The following is a 22,676-nucleotide window of genomic DNA, read 5'->3' on the forward strand; positions in this document are numbered from 1 at the left end:
GGGAAAAGAGAGGATCAGAACATAATCTGACTGGGATTATCATCCCTAAAGTGCTCATGTGTCCTTACCTGTCACACTCTTCCCTGCCCTCACTGATATTTCTTGTTTCCGTTGTGAGGAAATGCATTCCCAGTGGGAGAGAAAATAAAGCTCACAGCCAACGGCATCTTTGGATGCAAAGGAGACATCTTTTTTCTTTTACACTATAGAACAATATATAGTACAAAGTCAGGCTCTTTATTCAGACAATAGAGTAAGGCACAGCAAAGTGAGAGGGCAACACTGTCTCCATGGCAACAGAAAGTCTCGTAAACAAAGTCCTTGACTTCTGTCACACAGACTCTTCCTGGATCAGGAGAAGAAAGGTTTTGACTTGATAAAAACAAAACCGGGCAGCTTGGCTACACTGTGGAAGGGTGGCCGGCTGTATGCTCTCTGGTCAAGCCTTCTGGAAGTGCTTGGTGAGGACATCCAGCAGCTCCTGCTTCTTCAGCCCGCCCTTCAGCCCGTACATCCTGCAGGCTTCCTTCAGTGCAGGCACAGTGAGCTTACCCAGCGTGCCCTTGCTGACGTGGGCCTTCAGCTCCTCTTCGGACAATTCCACCTTGGGCCTTTTGCTTCCAGAACTTTCATCATCTGAGGACAGAGGTCAGGTGGGAGTGACTGGAAAGGCTACCAGTGGGATCCCAGCTATACGGCACAGGGGCCTTCCCATGATCTGGGCAGCAGTTAACCATCTTCCATAAAGCTGTGATGCCCACCTAGCACACCTTGGGGAAGATGGGTGTCTTGATAAGGCAGCTTCAGCTATACACAAAATTTAAAAAGTATCACATCTAGGTGGGAGTTAAAGGTCATGAGTCTTACCAGTTTACCCCAAACTCCTGATCATTCTGGGTGAGCAAGTCATTCCTTCCTTCCTTCCTTTATTCAAAAAGCATTTATACTTTCAAATTATACTACAAAGCTACAGTAATCAAATATAGTACTGGCCCTGAAACAGACACATAAATCAGTGAAGCAGATAGAGTGCAGAAATGAACCTGCATTACATGGGCAATAAATCTATGACAAAGGAAGCAAGAATAGGGGGAAAAGACAGCCTCTTCAATAAATGGTGCTGGGGAAACTGGTCAGCTATGTGCGAAAGAATCAATTACTTTCTCACACCATACTTTAAAAAAAACCTCAAAATGGATTAAAGGCTTAAATGTAAGACCTGAAACCATAAAACTTCTAGGTGAAAACACAGGCAGTATGTTCTGTAAGCTGTGCGGTGCAGCCAAAAAAAAAAAAAAAGGAACCCACTGAACATCCATGCCCAGCTCCTTACCTTGTTTTCGCTTGGTTACTTTTCCCTCGGGATTATAATCTGGTGGGTAGACAAGTTCCTTAAACTCATCCACGAGGGAGCCCAGTCTTTTATCCATTACTTCAGTCTTGGGCACTAGAAAATAAAAACATAAGAAGAGTGGCCTGGTGAGTCACAAGCCCAGCCTCTGCCCAGTCCAAATCTACAGGGACCAGAGAAGAAAATATGTAATTGCTGAGACGGGGAGGTATATGAAGGCTCCAGGAGGCAGCTCACCTGGCCACAAAAACATTCACTAAAACTCTAACATTTACCAAGTAGCTTCTCACAATTGCACTTAATCAGCACAACAGCCAGGCACTCTCTCAAATGCTTTAAACTTATATTATTTTTATTTACTCCTCCTAACAATCTCTGGGGTAGGGAAACCTCTCTCCTCATTTTACAGAGGTGGAAATTGGAGAGGTTAAATTACTTTGCTGAGGTCAAACAGCAGAGAAGGGGCAGAGTTGAGAACAGGGCTAGAGCCAGGGGATTCAACAAGAGTCCCTGCCTTCGGGGCTTACAGGCCAGGCGGGAGGAGGAGGAGGTAAAAACACAAATGTAGTAGAGTCCGGCAGTGCCGTGAAGGAAGGGGCCATACAGGCATGTGGGAACTCGGTGGGGCAGGGTGCAGGAAGGACTCTGTGCAGACAGTCTGGCAAGCTGAGTCCAGTCTCAGCAGAAGGCACAGGAATGAGAGACAGCAAGTGACACTGCTGTATGGGGTATGAGGGCAGGACCAGCAAGGAGGCTAGAAAGGCAGCTTGGCGAGGTCACAGAAGCCTCAGATGCCTGCCCAGGAACTAAGCCTCATGCTCAGAGTGTTGGGGAAACTTTGAAGGGCTGTGAACAGGGGAGTGATGTGATCAGACTGACATTTTGGATCTCCCTGCCAGCCAGCTCTGCAGAGTATGAATTGAAGGAGGGTGAGAGAAGGCTGAAGCGGTGGGGTTCAGGGGCATGCCAGGCCCAGCTGATAGTCACCACCATGACCCAGGTCCAGTAACTCTTATGCTTTTAAGGCTGGTTCCTTTTATCTAGTATGAAAAAGAACATTAATAACTGGGAAGCCAAGGCGGCCAAACTAATGGTTCTGATCTTTTCAACCTCTGTCTAGAGTCTTTATTAAATCCAACCTGTTTTCCACTGGGTATTTACTGACATCACTAAATGTCATGCATCCTCTTACAAAATACATCAGAGAGACACAATCCAGACAGGGACCAGCAGGGAGCTCAGAGGCCAGGCAGATCTCCTCTATGCTGGGTAACGAGGTACATTTTCTGAAGGCAGAGCATGCCATCTGATGGAGCAGCAGTGGGCACAGCGGTTCAGAGCAAGGGCTCTGGGCCAGCTCACAGGATTCTGAACCTAGATCCATCTACCACTACTACTTAGTGCCTGGGGCAAGTCACTCCCTTCTCTGCAAACCAAGGATAGTAACAGCACCCACCTCATGGTCAGCAGGAATAAATGAGTCAAGACATAGGACAACAGTGCCCAGCACACAGGAAGCACTCAATAAATGGTACAGATTGTTGTTTTTAACTTTTACCAACACGGAGTCATGGGTGGCCTACTTCAGAGACGGGTCTCAGAAGCCTGGCACTTTCTCCTCCTTTTACTGTGGAATTGGCCAGATCTGTTCCCAGGCAATCAAAGCTGGTCTAGAAAAGCTCTCAAGCAGAGATGACCTGAACAACAAAGTCAAGTACTTAGAGGCTGCCAGGAAACGCAAGCATAGTACTGGAGCAGGAAAAATTAACATGAAAGCCTCCCATGAAAAGAACTTCTCAGCTCGGTTACGGCCTCCTTACATGTCAGGTCCACTGCTTGCTCAGGCTCCATCAAATCCAGCGCCAAGGCTTCCATGTTCCTGAAGTGCTGCTGCAAGACTGGGTTCTCAAAGCTGTCACATCTGTTAAAACATTAACAGTAACATGAATACATTTTAAAAGTTAAGATGTAAATATTTAAAAAACAAAAATAACAACTCAGCTGAGACAGTGCAGGCCCAAGGTCAGCTGAGAAATACACCCTGGGTAAAACAGCTGGGAGTCTTCTCTCTTGAATCAACCTCTTTCTTCCCAATTTTCAATTTATTGTCTGATGCTAAAGATCCAAAAGTGAACTTAAAAGCAAAACAATACCCACTTATCTGTCTGGCACTGGCAGCTGTGGCAGAGACAGAAATAGAGGAGGCAGGGCCAGGGGAGGCATGTACAGAGAAAAGAGGAAGGACGGATGATGGGAGGTGAGGAGATAATGAACTTGATAGTCTCTTTTACCATATACAAAAGCAACATGAGATTAAAAAGAGAAAGAACCCAGAGGCATATACAGTCCTAGACTTGAACCCTGGCTCCCGTTCCTTTTAGCCGGGTGAATCTGGACAAGTTGCCTCACACCTCTAAGCCTGTTTCTTCATCTATAAAATGGGCAGGTTCTTGTGAAAATGCCATTGAATTATATAAATGAGACACTGTTGGAACTGTATCTAGAACAGTGCCTAGCACGTGGTAGAATCTTAACAATGCTTCCATTTGCCCAATAAAGGACTATACTAGGAGGTTTCCTTTGAAGGAGGAAGGTCAGTTTGCCCAGAAGTAGCCCAGAGACAAAAGATGGAATGTGAAAAAATGGTGTCACTTTACAAAGGTTCTGGGAGATGGTCTATGTGCATGTGAGGGGGAATAACTTGAATTATATAATCATCCTTTTAACCTTGCAACAGTTGACACTGGATTTACTTACTTTTACTCGCTGTGTGACAACAATCAAGAAGAAGGCCATCCAAGAACCTTCTCCTTACCGCTGCTTCATTGAGCAAGCTCAACTAACCAACCTGGCTTTCTCAGCACAACAGGTCAACCAGCTATAGACACTTCGCCCAATTCCAGAGTTTCAATACAAAACCTTTCACTCTCTATATAGCTTCTAAAGAGTTATAACCCATCAGTTAATGGAAAATAATAAAATCATATTCTCTTGGTCTGTGTTTAAGTCGAAACTCTAGGTAGACCTTCAACTCAGGAGGCAGTTCCAGAAGAAAGCCTGTGAAAAACACATCACTCACCTGTACTTGAAGCGGAGCTTCTGAACAATAGCCTTCATCTTGTCTACCTGCTCTGGGTTGGCCATGACTTTTTCGGTAAAGGGCACCTTCCGTTTGTCATCAGCATAGGGCAAGAAGACGAGCTGGAAGCCTGAGGAAGAAAGGTATGTCTTCGGAGACTTGACCTAAGAAAAGGCTTCAGTCACTGAGTTGTTGGTTTTCTCTCAGCCCCAATTCACCCTTTTGTGTCCTGTGCTGCTGGGGCTGACCTCCCTCGTGGCTCAGACGGTAAAGCGTCTGCCTACAATGCGGGAGACCAGAGTTCAATCCCTGGGTCAGGAAGATCTCCTGGAGAAGAAAATGGCAACCCACTCCAGTACTCTTGCCTGGAAAATCCTATGGACGGAGGAGCCTGGTAGGCTATAGTCCATGGGGTCGCAAAGAGTCGGACACGACTAAGCAACTTTCTTTTTTTTCTGCTGGGGCTGACACCCTGCAAACCCCATTTCCTCTTTATCAGCTGATTCCTGTTAGCATCTGCCTAGCAGACTCCCTTTGGCGTCAAGAGGAAGGCCAGAAAGCAGGAGTGTTCCTTCTCAGGTACTTCCTGTTCCAGTTCATGTCCGCCCCCGAGCCAGCTTCCAGCATCCAGCTTTTTCCCTACACCCAGAGCCAGGTGGACAGTGCCCCTCCCTGGAGGGCTACGTCCCACCATCAGCCTCTCCTCTGAGCTTCAACCTCTCCCCTTTGTTCCCCCGCCCTCAATACATACTAAACGGGAAGAGGTAAGGGTTATCAGGCTGATCCCTCTCCTATTACTGATGGGTTGCAGAAAGACTGAAAAATCTAGAGACTGAAACCCAGATGAAGAGCCCTTGCTGGCAATGCCAAGAGGTCCGAACAAGAGGAAGAAGCAAGCCTCTGAGCTCTCCCCCGCACTAATGCCTCCCTCTAGCACCCACTGTTGACAGTCTCCCTGAGAGCCTGCTGGCAATGGAGAAACGGGGCTGGAAGAGCCTCACAGCCTCAGGAGCATAGAGCAGAGGCTACAGCTTAAGAACTGACATAAAAGCTGTTCCTAGGGACTTCCCTGGTGGTCGAGGGGTTAAGAGTCCACCTTGCAGTGCAGGGGACATGAGTTCAATTCCTGGTCAGGGAACTAAGATCCCACATGCCTCATAGTAACTAAGCCTGCAGGCTCTGAAGGTGCAAGTGGAGAGCCTGTGTGCCACAAGCCAATGCAGCCAATAAATAAAAATAAATATTAAAATAAAAAAAAAAAAAGCTGTTCCTAAGCATTATGATGACCAGGGTTAGAAATATGAACACATTCAAAGACTTACTTTATCATTTTTACCAGCATAGCTAATGAAGAATAATGACTACCATCAACAGTAGAAGGCTGCCTTGGGCTAGGCACTTATATGTTTATTAACTTATATCAAATGTGAAACAACCTTGAGAGAAAAGTATTCCAGAACTGTCATCTTTGCAGAGAAGGAACATAAACAGGAAGGTTCAATTATTTGCCCAAGTTGGCCAGGTAACGGGTGGCAGAGAAGGACCTAAAACAAAAGACACTTACGTGTCTTACTTCAGACACTAAAGTATAAGATAAAATCTGACTTCAAAACCCACAGTCTTTCCACTATACCTCACTGCCTTATTGTTCACAGGAGATAAACTGACTATTAAACATCACAAGGGTATCAAACAATGGTTTTTAGTAAAGAATGTAGTATCTGTGAGACCCCATGAACTTATGACAATAACCCACGAATAGTCCCTATGTAGTCAATTCTCAACCCTGGCTGCAGAGCTGCCTTGTACAGTTGTACATGCTGTGTACTGCACAACCACATATGACAGCCTTCTCTGGCTGCTCTTTAGATTCACCTATGCGACCTTATAAAAGGGCTTCCCAGGTGGCTCAGTGGGTAAAGAACCCACCTGAAATGCAGGAGACATGGGTTAGATCCCCGGGTCAGGAAGATCCCCTGGAGGAAGGCATGGCAACCCACTCCAGTGTTCTTGCCTGGAGAGTCCCATGGACAGGGGAGCCTGTCGGGCTACAGTCCATGGGGTCGCAAAAGAATCAGACACGACTTCGCGACTAACAACAACAGCAACCTTATAAATACACAATTCCCAGGCTCCATTCCTAGAGACTCTGCTTTGGCCGGTCCGAGTTGCTATCCCATGAGTGATTGATTCCAAAGCCTAAGCCAGGTTCAAAAGTTCAATATCAAAAAAAAAAAAAGTTCAATATCAAAAGCCCTGAAATCACCTCTTCCACCTACCTGGGGGAGCCACCTGAATTTTCTGGTCATCCAGCTCCTCTTCCTGTGGCACCAAGGCCACAAAACAAGGCGGGATGTTCTGGCGCGGTGTGTATCTGCACACGGCCATGACCTCCTTCTCCAGGCACTTGGTGAGCAGAACACTGAACAGGGCTGAGCTCCCTGGAAAACAAACGTCCCAGGGTTCTACATCCTAAAGGTGTCTCCTCCTGTCTTCCCTCTTAGCCCGAGTTATAAGCCTACAGTTTCTCTTCCATTTTCTTAAAAGGACTTTGGATACTTAAATAGGTCAGAGGTGACGGACCCAGAGCAGAGGGAAAAGTTGGGGGAGCAGAGGCACAAAAAGGAAAGGAGTAAGAGATTGGGAGCATCAAATACTCCATTTAGGAATGTGAATTATTGATGTTGGTTCACTTTCACTATCATTAGGCTAATGATATAAGCCTGAGTTGCTAATGAATACCAGTCAGGTCCAGATCCAGGGGGTTCATTAGTTATAGCACAGAGGAATATAGGTCTGGACAGATAAACCCAGTGGCCAAGTTCAGTTCAGTTCAGTTGCTCAGTCGTGTCCAACTCTGCGACCCCATGGACTGCAGCACGCCAGGTCTCCCTGTCCATCACCAACTCCCGGAGCCTACTCAAACTCATATCCATCGCGTCGGTGATGCCATCCAGCCACCTCATCCTCTGTCGTCCCCTTCTCCTCCCGCCTTCAATCTTTCCCAGCAACAGGGTCTTTTCCAATGACTCGGTTCTTTGCGTCAGGTGGTCAAAGTATTGGAGTTTCAGCTTCAGCATCAGTCCAGTGGCCAAGTTCATGCATCTCTAATTGCAACAGGAAGATGCCAGGATTGTGTTTTGTTTTTCCCAAACTCCCTATCTGATGCCTCCAAGAAAGAATTTCAAAGCAAGTAAGTTTTAAATATGCTAACTTCATATCCCCTCCTGGATATTCACAATACATATTAGGGTATTGTAGGTCCTAAAGAAATCTCTTTTGTTTAGTCCCATGTTTCTAAAATTTATTTGAGCATGAAACACTTTCAAAACACCCAGTAACGCCTCCTATACAGTTTCTAGCAGCAGCCATTTGAGAAATGCTGCTCGGTAAACTGCCTTCTACATCACTTCTTTGTTTACCCGTGGCCTGTGCCCCTTACCATTTATCAGGGACTCCTCGGGGTACACGAACAGCGAGGGCCTCAGGTAATGGTGCTTCTTTAGCATCATCAAGGGCTTGAAACCAATGAGAATCAAACCTGGGTCATCAAACCGCTTGAGCTCTTCTGTTTCCTCCTTCTCTAATACAATCTGGCGACACCCATAGATCTGTAGAAAGGGAACGACGAGAGCCAGGTAAAGAGGCTACCCAGAGACTCAAGTGGTTGCCACGTGACACTAGCAAGTTAAAAACCAGCGTTCTTCTAAGGGGCAGGAAGCACCTTCCTCCTACCAATAAGAACGGACATTTATTGAGGGCTGACCAGGCACTGCACCTTTGCCACCCAGTTTATCATCTGCGACAATTTCCTAGGCAGTAAATGTTAAAAACTCTGCTTTACAGATGAGTGTACTGACGCTCAATAGTTACTAACTTTGCTCCAGGTTATACAAGTGAACAGGGCCTTGAACCAAACCACATCTGTCTGGTGCTAAAGGCCTGGCTCTTTAAGCATTTATGCTTTCCCTCATGTAACAACAGTGTATGAAACTCTCAGTCCATGGGGTCGCAAAGAGTTGAACACGACTTAGTGAACGACAACAACAAACTCTCAGCACCACCCCCTGACACATAAAGGATGCTCAAACCTTACCTATTCAGTGAGAGGACCTATGTCAGGCACTGTGAGAGGTCTCATTTAGTATGGGAGGCAGACACACACACACACACACAATCTCTTTCAAACGTCTGTTACTACCTATTACACTTTCAAATGTCAACATTTGCATTTGGATCCTAAATGTGTGATTTGTAACAGAAATTAGTAACAATCAAATTTGAGTTTTATTAAAAAAAAAAAAGTAAAAACAGAGCTCTTAATTAAGATTTTTCTTGGAGGCACAATGAATCAAGAAAGAAACTCAGTAACCAGAAGAGGTATTGCCTATCAATAAACCAACATGGAAAGCTAGCTACCTCCAAAATGGAAGGGGAAATTTCTTGTCATCTTCTCCTTCTGAAAAGTAGGGCAAGACACTCTGGCCTGAAATTTGTGCTCCAAAAAATATCTCAAGGGTTGAATCAAAATAATATCTAATTTTAGTCACTTAGTTGATCCTCCTAGGTCTTGAACTTATACAAAATTGCTCTCCCACATTTTGCATAATTAAAAAGGAAGGATGACTCATTCAACTTTAATTTTAGATATCAAACCTTTCTACAGGGAAGTATCATATTCAACATGCTGAGATAAACCATAATGGAAAAGAATATATGTAAAATATAAACTAAAATAAATATATATATATATATATATATATGAAAGTGAGAGTTGCTCAGTCATGTCTGACTCTTTGGAACCACATGGACTGTAGCCTGCCAGGCTCCTCTGTCCATGAAATTCTCCAGGCCAGAATACTGACATGGGTAGCCTTTCCCTTCTCCAGGGGATCTTCCCAAGCCAGGGATTGAACCCAGGTCTCCTGCAATGCGGGCGAATTCTTTACCGACTGAGCCACCAGGGAATCCCAAGAATACTGGAGTGGGAACTTCCTGACCCAGGAATCAAACCCAGGTCTCCTGCATTACAAGTGGATTCGTTACCAGCTGAGCTACCAAGGAAGCCCTATATATAGTTGAATCACTTTGCCATACAGCAGAAATTAACAGAATATTGGGACTTCCCTGGTGGTCCCGTGGCAAGGACTCCACGCTCCCAATGCAGGGGGCCTGGGTTCCATCCCTGGTCAGCAAACTAGATCCCATGTGCCACAACTAGTAATAGCTTGAATGCTACAACTAAATGATAAAGATCCTCTGTGCCACAACCAGAAGATCCTTCATGCCACAAGGAAGATCAAAGATCCTGCGAACAAGACCCAGCACAGCCAAATAAATTAAAATCCTTCTACAGATTAAACAAAGGTGAGAGGATGACACATAAGGTTCTACATTCTTAGTCTGTCTTTCAGATTAAGAAAGGCATATCTGTATCATTTCAAAGCACAGGAAAAACTGTGGTTAGTTTGGCAAAAAAAAACAACAACACAATAACCCTCTCCCTAAAAAAAAACAATACACTTCACACCTAACACACTTCACACTTTCCCTAACTCATCTCCCTTGTTGCTGCTTAGTCACTGAGTTGTGTTCAACTCTTGTGACCCCGTGGACCACAGCCCACCTGGCTCCTCTGTCCATGGGATTTCCCAGGCAAGAATACTGGAGTGGGTTGCCATGTCCTTCTCCAGGGAATCTTCCTGACCCGGGGATCAAACCCGTCTTCTGCATTGGCAGGCGGGATCTTTACCGCTTGAGCCACTAGGGAAGCCCTATAGCACAGTAGTAAAGAGTCTGCCTGTCAATGCAGGAGATGCAAGAGACTTGGGTTTGATCCCTGGGTCGGGACGATTCCCTGGGGTAGGAAATGGCGACCGACTCCAGTAATCCTGCCTGGGAAATCCCATGAACAGAGGAACCATGGTGGGCTACAGTTTATGGGTTGCAAAGAGTTGGACACGACTGAGTACACACAACTCACCTACCTAGTCAACTATACAACCCTTTCTGCCATTGTACTGAGCAAGGAATAAGACTGTTACGACTCAGAGTAGCATGTGCTAAGTGACTGAGGGCTGAAGTTTTCACTGACATCTCTTTCAAATAACTGGTTCTAATTTTCTAGCCCCTAAGGTATTACTGATCCAGATGCCATAGTCCAAAGGGTAATGACAACAACTTGGCTGGAAAGATGCACACGTGAAAGTTATTTAACTGGTTAGACTGATCCTGTCTCCCTCCTCAACAGTTCAACAGGACAAAATTCAGTTAAGAAGGAAGACCTACCTGAGACCTCTTGGTGTCACTAGGCAAAAGCAAACTGCCTGTATTTACATTAAATGTCCGGGTCTTGGTTTTCACTGGTTCATTGGTTTCACGATAAAGCCTCACTGGAGAAGGTCTGTAAGCCTTCTGGACCATATTATAAATGCCAACAGTGAGTGCTACATCTTTGTTGAGTTTAAGCTTCAACCTGAAAGAGAGAAAAAATTTTTAAATTTGGACTGAAAGATTATACTTTCCTATCTAAAATACCTTCATGGCTCCCAAGCCCTGACTTGTTTTGTCCCGTCCAATAATTCAAGTTCTTTGAATACAAACATAAAGCATTTTAATTATACAATGGAGTTTGCTATAATACATCTCAGGGTCTGTACCACAAAAAATTAGTTTCAGAACATATTGTTAACTCCTTAAAATAATGATAAAGAATGTATTGTAATGATTTTTTAAAGTGAGTCTAGCCATTTACTAAACCATTTTACAGCTATTCTCTCATTTAATCATCATCATAACCCTATAAGTACTGTTATCTGTGCTTTCTGCTTGTCTGGTATACCTTCCCTCTTCTTTTAACTGTGAAACCCCAATTTTTCTTTGGGAATCTCCCTTTCCCTACTGCTTTGGGAAAATGTCCAGCAAAGTACCGTGCCCTACCCTGACCAAAGGATGGGCATATCTGGTCCAGGCTCAAGCCATCAGACTTGTTCCTGAGAGTCTGGAGACAAAGAGCTTAGGACAGTGCCTGGCACATAATAATCATACAATAAAATAATTATGTTATTTTATTATAGCAAGGATAAGTGTAATAATTTTCTAAGCCTTAGGCAATTAGTTCTCAAACAGCTCCAATTCATTATTATTCATATCCAGAGTCCTATAATGACTCTTTCACAAAAATAGTAAGACTAGCTATCGTTTATAATTACGTTATTCCTTTTAATCATCACAGCAGTCCTTTAAGGAGGAACCATTTTTGCTCCCATTTTACTGAGGCTCAGAGAAGCCACATGATTTACCCCAGGTCACACAGCAGAGGGGCCAGGACTAGAGTTCAAGTCAACCTGACTTCATAACCTACTTTCAACCACAATTTCATCCTCCCTGCCACTTCCACCAATATGTTAGATTTCCAAACTGCAGTAGTAACAACATTCCACTGTTTCAGGAAGAGGGGGAAGGTGATAGGGTGCTTATTTGAGGAAAAAGAGAAATTTCCCCCCTCTTTTCTTGGGGGAAAGAGACACCAAAGACAAAACTGTAACTATAGCAAAGAGCTGCATCTTGGTTTCCTTTAAAAACTTCATGGGTTTTCTAGTAGAATTTTAATTTTTTGAAAACAGCTCAAAAACTACCAATGGTCTCATTCTTCTATACTGAGGAAACTTGTCTAAAATCAAAGTCTGATGCTCTTCAGTAAAAAACACTGAAGAGGCTTTAGGATTCCAATCCTAAATTCTCTAAAAGAAGATAATCCAACCCTCTGGTTCCCATGGCTCAGATGGTAAAGAATCCACCTGCAGTGCAGGAGACCCAGGTTCAATCCCTGGGTCTGGAAGATCCCCAGGAGAAAGGAATGGCAACCCACTCCAGTATTCTTGCCTGGAGAATTCCATGGACAGAGGAACCTGGTGGGCTCCAGTCCACGGGGTCCCAAAAAGTCAGACATAACGGAGCAACTAACACTTTCCCTTTTTCATTTTTAATAAGAAACTAGAATAACACAACAACAATGATAATAATTAACATGCATTGAGTTTTTGTTCTATACGAGGTACTATTGTTATCCCCCAACTACAGAGGAGAAAAAACTGACAGTGTCCCAGAGAGTGCACCTGGGGACACCGTTAGGCTACAGTTGTTTACCCCAAAGGAGTGGAGAGGTGTGTTACGTCAGACAAACAGCGTACCTGCTCTGTCTAGAGAAAGAAAAGCAAGTAGCTTGTGTGATCCTGAAATAAAGCACATTTTTTTAAGAGGAACACAGTGAGGCAATGTACCCAGAGCTGGTACAACCCAGAGCTAAGTTGCCAAGAAGGTCAAAGCCATGCATGGCTTATGATCAGTTAGGGGCCTTGAAGACGCTGACCCAGGCTTAATACCCACCTGTAGAGCACACGCTTCCTGGTCTCCTTGGCGCGAACCTTCCTCAACAGGTTTTCAAGCTTGCTAGACTCCTCAAAGTGAATCCCTATGTCCTCATCCTCTGCTACGCTGATAATATCTCTGTAAAACAAGGATATGTCGAAGCCTCCACGTTTCTTTAGGTGCATCAAGTCAAGGAAGATACCTGGGGCGAGGACAGACAAAAATGAGGGGAAGCAATTTCCAGCAAGGGAGAATTTTTTTCAGTTAAGTTCAAATATGCTAAATAAATGCTTCCAAAGACTAGATTGATGATAAACACCTTCAGGACTTAGAGAAAGTGGTTAAGGGGATCAACTGCTCTAATGACTTCAGAAAAGTTATTCAAAGAACCACCATTCATGGTGGCACTGAAGTCAAGAAAAGCTCTCTCTGGTAGAGTCCTTCGGACAGCTCATGGTCTGGCCATTTTCACTGGGAATGTTACATAAGGGTCTCCCCTAGCTTCACTTTATTTTTTCATTTTCCTCTGAAGGGTGAAAAGCAAATATTTGACATCAGCTATAAAGAAGCAATAAAACACAACTTAGCAACTAAACAATGACCAAAAAAATAAATAAATAAAAAACAATGGAAGGGACTTCCCCAGTGGTCCAATGGTTAAGACTTCACACTTCCATCACAGGGGGCATGAGTTCAATCTCTGGTTGGGAAACTAAGATTCCCACAAGCCACACTGTGTGACCAAATAAATTAATTAAAGATTGGGGGCCTCTCCTTTGGGGAGAGGGTGTACTATCCTTTGTTTGCTGAATAAAACTGAGTTGTAATGGAGCTGTTAAAAAAAAAAAAACAAAAAAAGACAGAATAAGAATACCAACCTGTGTCCCGGAGATCCCCAGCCTTGGTCCTGGCCCGGCTGGCTTTGGCACTGTCATCACCGTGGGGGTCATCTTCATTGGTGAAAAGCATGATCCTCTTATGGCTCATCTTGAACTGGACGTCGCTGAAGAGGTTGGCACAGACCCATAGCACTTCACTTAAGGAGTAATCAGATCCATGGCCAATTTGGTCTTGGAAATATTTCTTCCCCTCCTGCCCCTTAAACTTGTCAAGCTCCTGCACTCGTTTAGCACCTGATCGGAGACAGGGAGTTAAATGGGCAGAAAAGTCAGAATGGTGTCAGTGGCCACACTTAAAAACTAACAGAAGGGCCTAAGGTCTCTTTCTCACCCAGAGCTGATTAACCCATGCAACAAAGGTCCACATCCCAGTAAGAACCCCCTTGTGCAGGAAAGCGTACTCCCAGTCAAGATGTCATTGCTTCCTCCTCCCCAGCCCTCCTTTTGCATGGCAGTGAGTGACCTTCTCATGTAAAAGGGAAAAGCTGATCTCAGAATACTACTGACCTGGATTATCTAATTCCTGTAAGACGTAAATATTTTTGAAATTCACTGAATTTTTGTCCTTCTTGGTACCATAGAACACCACTGCCAAGAGATCTCGATCACTGCTTATGATCTTATTGGTGTATACGCTCCGAATACACTGAAAAAACAAAAACAAAATTTCAATTAATATTATTTACCTCTAAACTTAAGCTCCACAAGTGCCTGACACATAGTAGGGCACTCAATATATGTTTGCTGAATTTGTACATGGCCTTAGAGTAAGGCGTGATTCCTACCTTCAGGAAACTCACAAACCAGTGAGAATGCTGGCCATTTACATTATGATAACAAAAAGTAGATTGTGATAAACACAGAAGTATAAGCAGTTCCTACTATAATAAACCAGAGAATTGAAACCAGGTATATACCCAGGAAGGAAACTCTACAATAGGGAAATAAAAATAAATGAATAAAAGCCCAGCACTAGAATCAGAAAACCAGAATTTGAGTCCCAATAATGTCATTTACTTAATTGGCTGAGTTTACACAGGCCACTGTATCATTTCTCTAGTAGCTTGATACCAAGAAACAAAATATACATGTATAAAATTTAAGCAAATGTTAAGTATATGTGACCTGGGGGCTTCCCTGGTGATCCAGTGGTTAATGACTTAGCGATTAAACCACCACCACCAGTGGTTAAGAATCCACCTACCAATGCACAGGAGCCAGGTACTATCCCTGGTCCGGGAAGATCCCACATGCTGTGGGGCAACTAGGCCTGTGCCCCACAACTACTGAAGCCCACGTGCCTAGACCCCATGCTCTGTAATAGAAGAATGAGAAGCCTAAGAACCCCAACTAGAGAGTAGCCCCCAGTGCCTGCAACTATAGAAAAGCCTGCAGGCAATGAAGGCACAGAGCAACCAAAAATAAATAAATAAATAAAATGTTAAAAAAAAAAAAAAAAGTATATGTGACCTGAAATAAATCTGTAACTACCAACAGCACTTTTTTAAATAAAATTTGCTTAATTACACATTTAAAGACATCAGTATTCCAGGAAAGTTCTAGCCATCCATTTAAACAAAGCCAGCATCTGATAAATCAATGTCTCATAAGTGGGTTAGTCCTTGTGGCCTATAATTCGAGGGACACTGACAAAATTAAGTTTCTGATTCTGCAAAGCTGAGGAATAAACTAACCCTGGCAACCCCCCTCCATATCCTGCTTGAGACGCTACCTGGTCTTCCTCCTTAGCAACTCTCTCCTGGAATGCAGAACTTACATATGGTATGTCTAGTCATTGACAGTAATCTTCACGGCAAGGAGTCATTTTTTAAATTTAAATTTTTTATTTATTAAGTCTAAAGACAATTAAAATCTTTAAGGTAATCACTTCTACAAATATTTTAATCTATTCTTTGAGCACTCTACAAACTTCTACAAAAATCTAGTGAGAGGTTCTTCATGTTTTAAGATAAACCACATACCCAGCACATACAAACTAAAATAGAATATAAGTAAATGTTTTTTCATTGCTCCTTATCAAATACGTTATGTTCATCTGTGAAAGTTTCACTTATTCACTGCATAATACGGCAGTTCTTTCTGGGTTCTCTAGGTAGTCCCATTTCACTGAGCCCTGTGAAATTACACATAGCAATCTTCTTACATATACTGTAAGTGTATCATTTTGGGGCAGAGGGTGCATAGCCTTCATCACATCTCCTAAGAGGCCCGTGATCCAAAAAATGTTAAAGCAGTGTTCCTCAAAGAGTGATCTCCAAACACTGGCATCACCTTGGAACTTCGCTGGACAAGCATTTTCTTTTCTTTTTGGCCTCTGTATGTGGGATCTAGTTCCCCAACCAGGGGTCAAACACGAGCCCCCTGCAGTGGAAACATGACCACTGCACCACCAGGGAAGTCCCTAGAAACGCAAATTCTTGGGCCCTGCTCTAGACCTATAGAATCAGAAATTCTGACTGCAGGGTGAGGTCCTACAATCTGTGTCAACAAGCCCTGCATGATGTAGGCTAAAGACTGAAAACCACTGCTTTAAAGTTCAAAATTGTTTTTATTCTTTTTTTTTTTAGATGCAAGATATTCTGACTTGTCAACTGAAAGAACTATTTGTATAGAAATTAGAACATGAGAAACCGCTCTTTGATTCCCAACTGCAAAAATATGAGAAACAAGATATACAATAAATCCTTAGAAATTCTTCTCTGTGAAGAAATAGTAACATGTTTAATTGAGGTGAAATTCACATAACAAAACTAACCAATTTAAAGTGACCAATTCAGTGTTCAATTAATACACTCATAATGTTGTACAGCCACCACCTCTAATCTGTAACAGTTACCAAACATTTTCATCATCCCAAAAGCAAACCCCATACCTATTAAGAAGTTGCTCCCCATTCTTCCCTCCCCCTCCAGCCTGGGGTAACTACCCACCTGCATTTTCTGTGGATTATCTATTCTGTATTTCATATAAATGCAAACATACAGTATGTGACCTTTGGCCTGGCTTCTTTCTCTTAATGTTTTCAAGGTTCAATCACCTTGTAGCTTGTATTAGTACTTCATTCTTTTTTATGGCTTCAGTCCATTTGGCTTCCCTGGTGGCTCAGTGGTAAAGAATCCAAATGCCAATGAAAGAGACTCAGATTTGATCCTTGGATCAGAAAGATCCCCTGGAGAAGGAAATGGCAACCCACTCCAATATTCTTGCCTGCGAAATTCCATGGACAGAGGAGCCTGATGGGCTACAATCCATGGGGTCACAAAAGAGCCAGAACGACTTAGTGACTAAATAACAACAATAATATTCCACCTATATATAAACTCCAATACTTTGGCCATCTGATGTGAAGAACTGACTCACTGGAAAAGACCCTGATGCTGGGAAAGATTGAAGGCGGGAGAAGGGGATGACAGAGGATGAGATAGTTGGATGGCATCACTGACTCGATGGACATGAGTTTGAGTAAGCCCTGGGAGTTGGTGACAGACAGGGAAGCCCAGCGTGCTGCAGTCCATGGGGTCGCAAAGAGTAGGACACAACTGAGCAACTGAACTGACTATATATAAACATTTTGTTTATCCATTCAAGACGTTTTAGAATGAGATAGGGAGTGGTGACATGAATGACTAAACACCTTAAAATTGTATACTTCAAAATGGTTATGAAATTACTTCCTAATTTTGTTATGTGAATTACATCTCAATCTAAAAAGTGAAAATATTTAATTCTGACAATTTGACACAGCAGGTACTATTATTATTTCCATTTTATAGATGAGAAAACGTATAAGAGCTTTAGCAACTCTCTTAATATCATACAGTTTGTAAGTGGCAGTATCAGTATTTGAGAAGCTGCTTTTTATTTAATTGGGTAAACACCCAGGAGGGGAACTCCTGGGTCAAATAATAAGTCTATGTTTAAGTTTCTGAGGAACTGCCAAACTGTTTTCCACAGCAGCTGATCCATTTCATATTCCCACCTGCAACATATGAGGGTTCCAATTTCTCCACATCCTCGCCAACACTTCTTATTGTTCTTTTTTTTTTTTTTTAATTATACCAGTTCTGGTGGGTGTGATACCTCATTTTGGTTTTGGTTTGCACTTCTCTAATGCCTAAAGATGTCAAGCTTCTTTTCATGTGCTTTTGGACATTTGAACATCTTTAGAGAAATGTGTATTCAAGTCTTGTGCTCATTTCTAAATTAGGTTGTCCGGGGCTTCCCTGGTGGTACAGTGGATAAGAATCCTCCTGCCAGGGACTTCCCTGGGGGTCCAGTAGTTAAGAATTTGCCTTGCCTAATAATAAAAAATAAATAAATAAAGTAAAAAAAAAAAAAAAAGAATTTGCCTTGCAATGCAAAGGACATGGGTTTCATCCCTGGTAGGGGAACTAAGACCCCACATGCCATGGAGCAACTAAGTTCCTGTGCACAACTCGAGAGCTCAAGTGCTGCAACTAAGACCAATGCAGCCTAATAAATAAATAAATATTAAACAAACAAACAGAAGAATCCTCCTACCAATGCAGGTGACATGAGTCCAATTCCTGGTGGAGGAAGATCCCACATCCTGAGGATCGCCTAAGCCAGTGTACCATAACTACTGAGCTCGGGCTCTAGAGCCCAGGAGCCAAAATTACTGAGCCTGCATGACCTAGAGCCCGTGCTCTGCAATGAGAAGCCACCACAATGAGAAGCCCTTGCAGCGTAAATAGAGAGTAGCCCCACCTCGCTTCAACTACAGAAAGCCCACATGCAGCAATGAAGATCCAGCACAACCAAAAATAAAAATTACGTTGTTTGTCCTCTTGTAATAATCTTCCACAATCACAAGTAATACTCAGCTTCCACATAATTACTTACAGAAGGACCTATCTCACAGCATAACTGTTGGAACTTCATTCCTTCCCTTACACAAACATCTCTAGAGAACGAGGTGCCCACTTCTACTACCAGGGCTAACACAGAAGGTGGGAGCAATGTATTCCCAGGGTCAGAAGTTCAAACCCAAAATAAAATGGGCCTTCTCTCCAACTCTTGCTACTCTTTTTCAGCTGCAAGTATAGGTAGCCATCCTAGGAGGCTAACCACCATTTATCAATCCAAACAAACTTTTCTAAGAGTCCACATTTTTTAAAGGGGTGTTAATACTTTTTTGTTTGCTTAATTAAATGAAAAGGTAGTCTCACCTGGATGCTCATGTCAAAAGGAGTCAACTCATCTTCATCCTGAGATTCAAACATGGCTCTGGAAGCATCAACCAAGAAAATCAAACTATCTCTTCCTGAATATGAATAATCTCCTATGGGGGAAAAAAATTTGAAGGAAATATTTGCAGTTGTTTCATATTTATCATGTTTATTATTCACGTAAAACAAATAGAAAAAAGCCCATTAAGCAAAACTATAACCTGATGAATTATTATAAGATGAACACCCCTAGGGAATTCCTTTGTGGTCCTGTGGTTAGGACTCCCTGCTTTCACTGACTGCTGAGGACACGGGTTCAATCCCTGGCCAGAGAACTAAGATTTGGCAAGCCACGCTCACGTAGTGCAACCAAAAAAAAAAAAAGGCAAACATTCTTAAAATCAACACATCAGGAAATTCAATCTTGCCAGTAACCCCTGAAGCCCTCTCCAGGTCCCCTTCCAATTTTAAAACCCACCTTCCTCCCAAGAGTAACCACCATCCTGACTTTTGGTAATCATTCTTCATTTATCTTTCTTTATAGTTTAATCATCCAAGCCAACATTCCTACACACTGGTTTTGACTTAAAAAAAACACAAAAAAGTTTTTAAAGCCTCTTAATCCATGGATAGCCCCTCTGTCTTTTGTCTCTTATAATTTATTTGCCGAAGAACCTAGATATTATGTCATATAGTTTTCCAACTTCTGGATTTTGCTTGACTACATTCTTTTGATGTAGATTAACATAGTTCTGTCCTTCCCACAAAGGACCTACAGAAGCTTCATCAGATTTGGTTTTCTTTCTTTCTTTTTTTCTGGCATAATTACATTATAGGTGATGTCGAGTTTTTCACAAAAAGACATATAATATCTGGTTGTCTCCCTTTTGACTATGCCGCTTCCTAATGCAATAAATTTATTTACCCATCTTTTCTAAAGCAATATAGCAATACGTGTCAAGAACCTTAAAGAAAAATTCTACCTTGAGCCAATGAATTTTGCTTCTTAGGAATCTATATTAAGAAAATAAGATATGGAAAAATCCTATGCAAAAATTTCCAAAATGTTGTTTATTAAAGTAAGAAACTGAAAACTAAAATGTCCAAAGGAAGGTAGACTGAAAAAAATCACAGTACATTTAAAATGAGTCATAGAGGCTATATTTGCAGTTACATGGAAAGAGATATCTATAGTACAGTAAAGAAAAAAGGCACACAAAGTTATGTTTAAAATTCTTTTTGAAAAACATAAATTTTGAAAGTATAAATTAAAAAGGAAAAAATATAAGCACTATGATTACAATTATATAAAAATCAGATACAAACAAAAACAGACTGTATATACTTAGGAAATACATAGTCTGAAAGATATAGGAAGGAAATATGCTAATTATCAAAATGCTAGTAATGGCTGTATAAGGGTGGTAGATTATGTAGATTACAGATCTTTCATTTTTTATATTTCTTATATTTCTCACTTTTAATAAAAATACTTTAAAATTTTCTTCCCAGGACTTAAATTAACCAGTATATAGAGTACATGATTTCCTAAAAGAAATCAACCCTGAATATTCATTGGAAGCACTGATGCTGAAGCTCCAATCCTTTGACTACCTGATGCAAAAAGCCAACTCACTGGAAAAGACCCTGATGCTGGGAAAGACTGAAGGCAAAAGGAGACGGGGGCAGCAGAGGATGAGATGGTTAGATAGCATACTGCCCCAGTGGACATGAATCTGAGCAAACTCTGAGAGACAATGAAGGAGAGGGGAGCCTGGAGTACTGTAGTCCATGGGGTCACAAAGAGTTGGACACAACTTATTAAATGAACAACAGATATGCATCCCTTGTTTCTTTTCCTTTGGCCTATGTGTTACTGTGTTGCCTGAACACATACTCGCAAAACACCAGGCTAAGGTGAGGGAATGACTCTTGTAACTGTGTTGCTAACATTTACCCTTTGGTTGCTGCAGTTATTGTAGGGTGAAAGCATTTTTGCACTGAGGTCCAAGAATGAGAAAAACTACTTTCCTGGGTGAGGAAGGGTCTTACCTGAGCCACCTACTATTGCTGCTGCTACTAAGTCACTTCAGTCGTGTCCGACTGTGTGACCCCAGAGACGGCAGCCCACCAGGCTCCCCCATCCCTGGGATTCTCCAGGCAAGGACACTGGAGTGAGTTGCCATTTCCTTCTCCAATGCAAGAAAGTGAAAAGTGAAAGTGAAGTCACTCAGTCGTGTCCGACTCTTCACAACCCCATGGACTGCAGCCTACCAGGCTCCTCCGTCCATGGGATTTTCCAGGCAAGAGCACTGGAGTGGGGTGCCACTGCCTTCTCCCTGAGTCACCTAAGGTGACCCTTAATACCAATGCTTCAGCGTAGTTTATTGGAGCTCAATCTACCAGTGCCCAGCAGAAGTTTAAGACTAGGAATGTACCATAGACTAGAGTAGGACACAAATAAAAGTGCCTAGGGCTTCCCTGGTGGCTCAGCTGGTAAAGAATCGGCCTGCAATCTGGAAGACCTGGGTTAGATCCCTGGGTTGGGAAGATCCCCTGGAGAATGGAACGGCCACCCACTCCAGTATTCTGGCCTGGAGAATTCCATGGACTGTATAGTCCATGGGGGTCACAAAGAGTCAGACATGACTGAGCAACTTTCATTTCCACTTTCAGAGCAGCTCTGCAAAGCTCAAAGGGAGGAAAGTACTGGAGATTCTCTGGGGAGAGAAAGGTGGGCCAGGAGGCAACAAGGGTCATCCAGCAGAGATAGGCAGGGAAAGGCTTTCACACACACACAATGGCACATGTTAATGAAAGTCACTTACCACCTGCTTCAAGGCCCTCTTCTTGTTCTTCTTCTTCCTCATCACCCTGATTTTTGTAGTAAGATTCCCACCCTGACATGTTGTTACTGCTCACTAGGTGAAAGAAAGAGAAGATCAGTAACAAAGTAAATTTAAACCTAAAAGTCATCTACTCCTAGGCTCCTTTGAGATCTGTCCTAAAGGCTACAGGTTACTTATGAGAAATGTAGATGCTGGATCCTACTGCCTGGAGTGCTTGGTAAATGAGATGCAAAGGTAACGGGCATGGGGACCATTCCTGAAGCAGCCTCTTCTGAGCTATATCCCTTAAGGATGATTCAGGGCCGGGGGCCCGGGATAACCCCTCTAACGGGTGTGCTTGGGTAGCCTGACCTAGTGGTCCAGTCCCGCCTCCGGCATCATCTGGACTGGAGATTCCCAGTCCAGGGTACTCCATCTTTTAGCAGACCCACTTATCCTCATCCCGCCCCCAAATCTTCCCCAACTCCTCAGCCAGCTATGCCCACTGAGGTCTCAAACGAAGCGGCCCTCCAAGGCCAGGTGCCGCCTTCTCCCCGGAGGAAGAAACGGAGATCAGAGGCTGTCTCCTCCACCTCCTCGGGTCTGTACACTTCTGGCTGATACCGCCCCACGGCGAGGCTGCGGGGAACTCGCAAGACTGAATAGGCAAAGCAGAATGAAGCCAGCCCCGGCCAGCAAGCAACAAACAACAGAGAACAGCCCCTTCCCACGTACGTTTACCTCAAGGAAGCGATCAATTTGGGCAGAAGGCGGAGCGCCGCGCACGCGCAACCCTTGTTCTTGCACCCAATCAACGCCGCTTACGTCATCACGCACGGCGCGCCCCGTTCCTGTCCAGCAAACACGCCCACTCCCACAAGGCGCTTTCCACACCGGACCCGAACCACCACCACGCCGTCTGCAAAGCCCCGCCCCCGC

General features: G+C 43.3%; 1 protein-coding gene across 1 annotated transcript; it reads right to left on the bottom strand.

Annotated features, from left to right (window-relative positions):
* Positions 1-216: 216 nt before the first annotated feature.
* XRCC6 (X-ray repair cross complementing 6) lies at positions 217-22,559 on the bottom strand. Its single transcript, XM_061124433.1, has 13 exons — positions 22,479-22,559; positions 21,738-21,830; positions 18,910-19,022; positions 14,207-14,345; positions 13,679-13,933; positions 12,819-13,002; positions 10,719-10,905; positions 7,873-8,041; positions 6,710-6,871; positions 4,431-4,560; positions 3,172-3,272; positions 1,334-1,447; positions 217-636 (listed from the first exon to the last, which is right to left on the bottom strand). Exons 2-13 carry the CDS (start codon positions 21,814-21,816, stop codon positions 440-442), a joined length of 1,830 nt encoding a protein of 609 aa, XP_060980416.1. The 5' UTR covers positions 21,817-21,830; positions 22,479-22,559; the 3' UTR covers positions 217-439.
* Positions 22,560-22,676: the final 117 nt, after the last annotated feature.

This window comes from Dama dama, chromosome 22 (assembly GCF_033118175.1).
Source record: "Dama dama isolate Ldn47 chromosome 22, ASM3311817v1, whole genome shotgun sequence".
Lineage (NCBI taxonomy): Eukaryota > Metazoa > Chordata > Mammalia > Artiodactyla > Cervidae > Dama > Dama dama.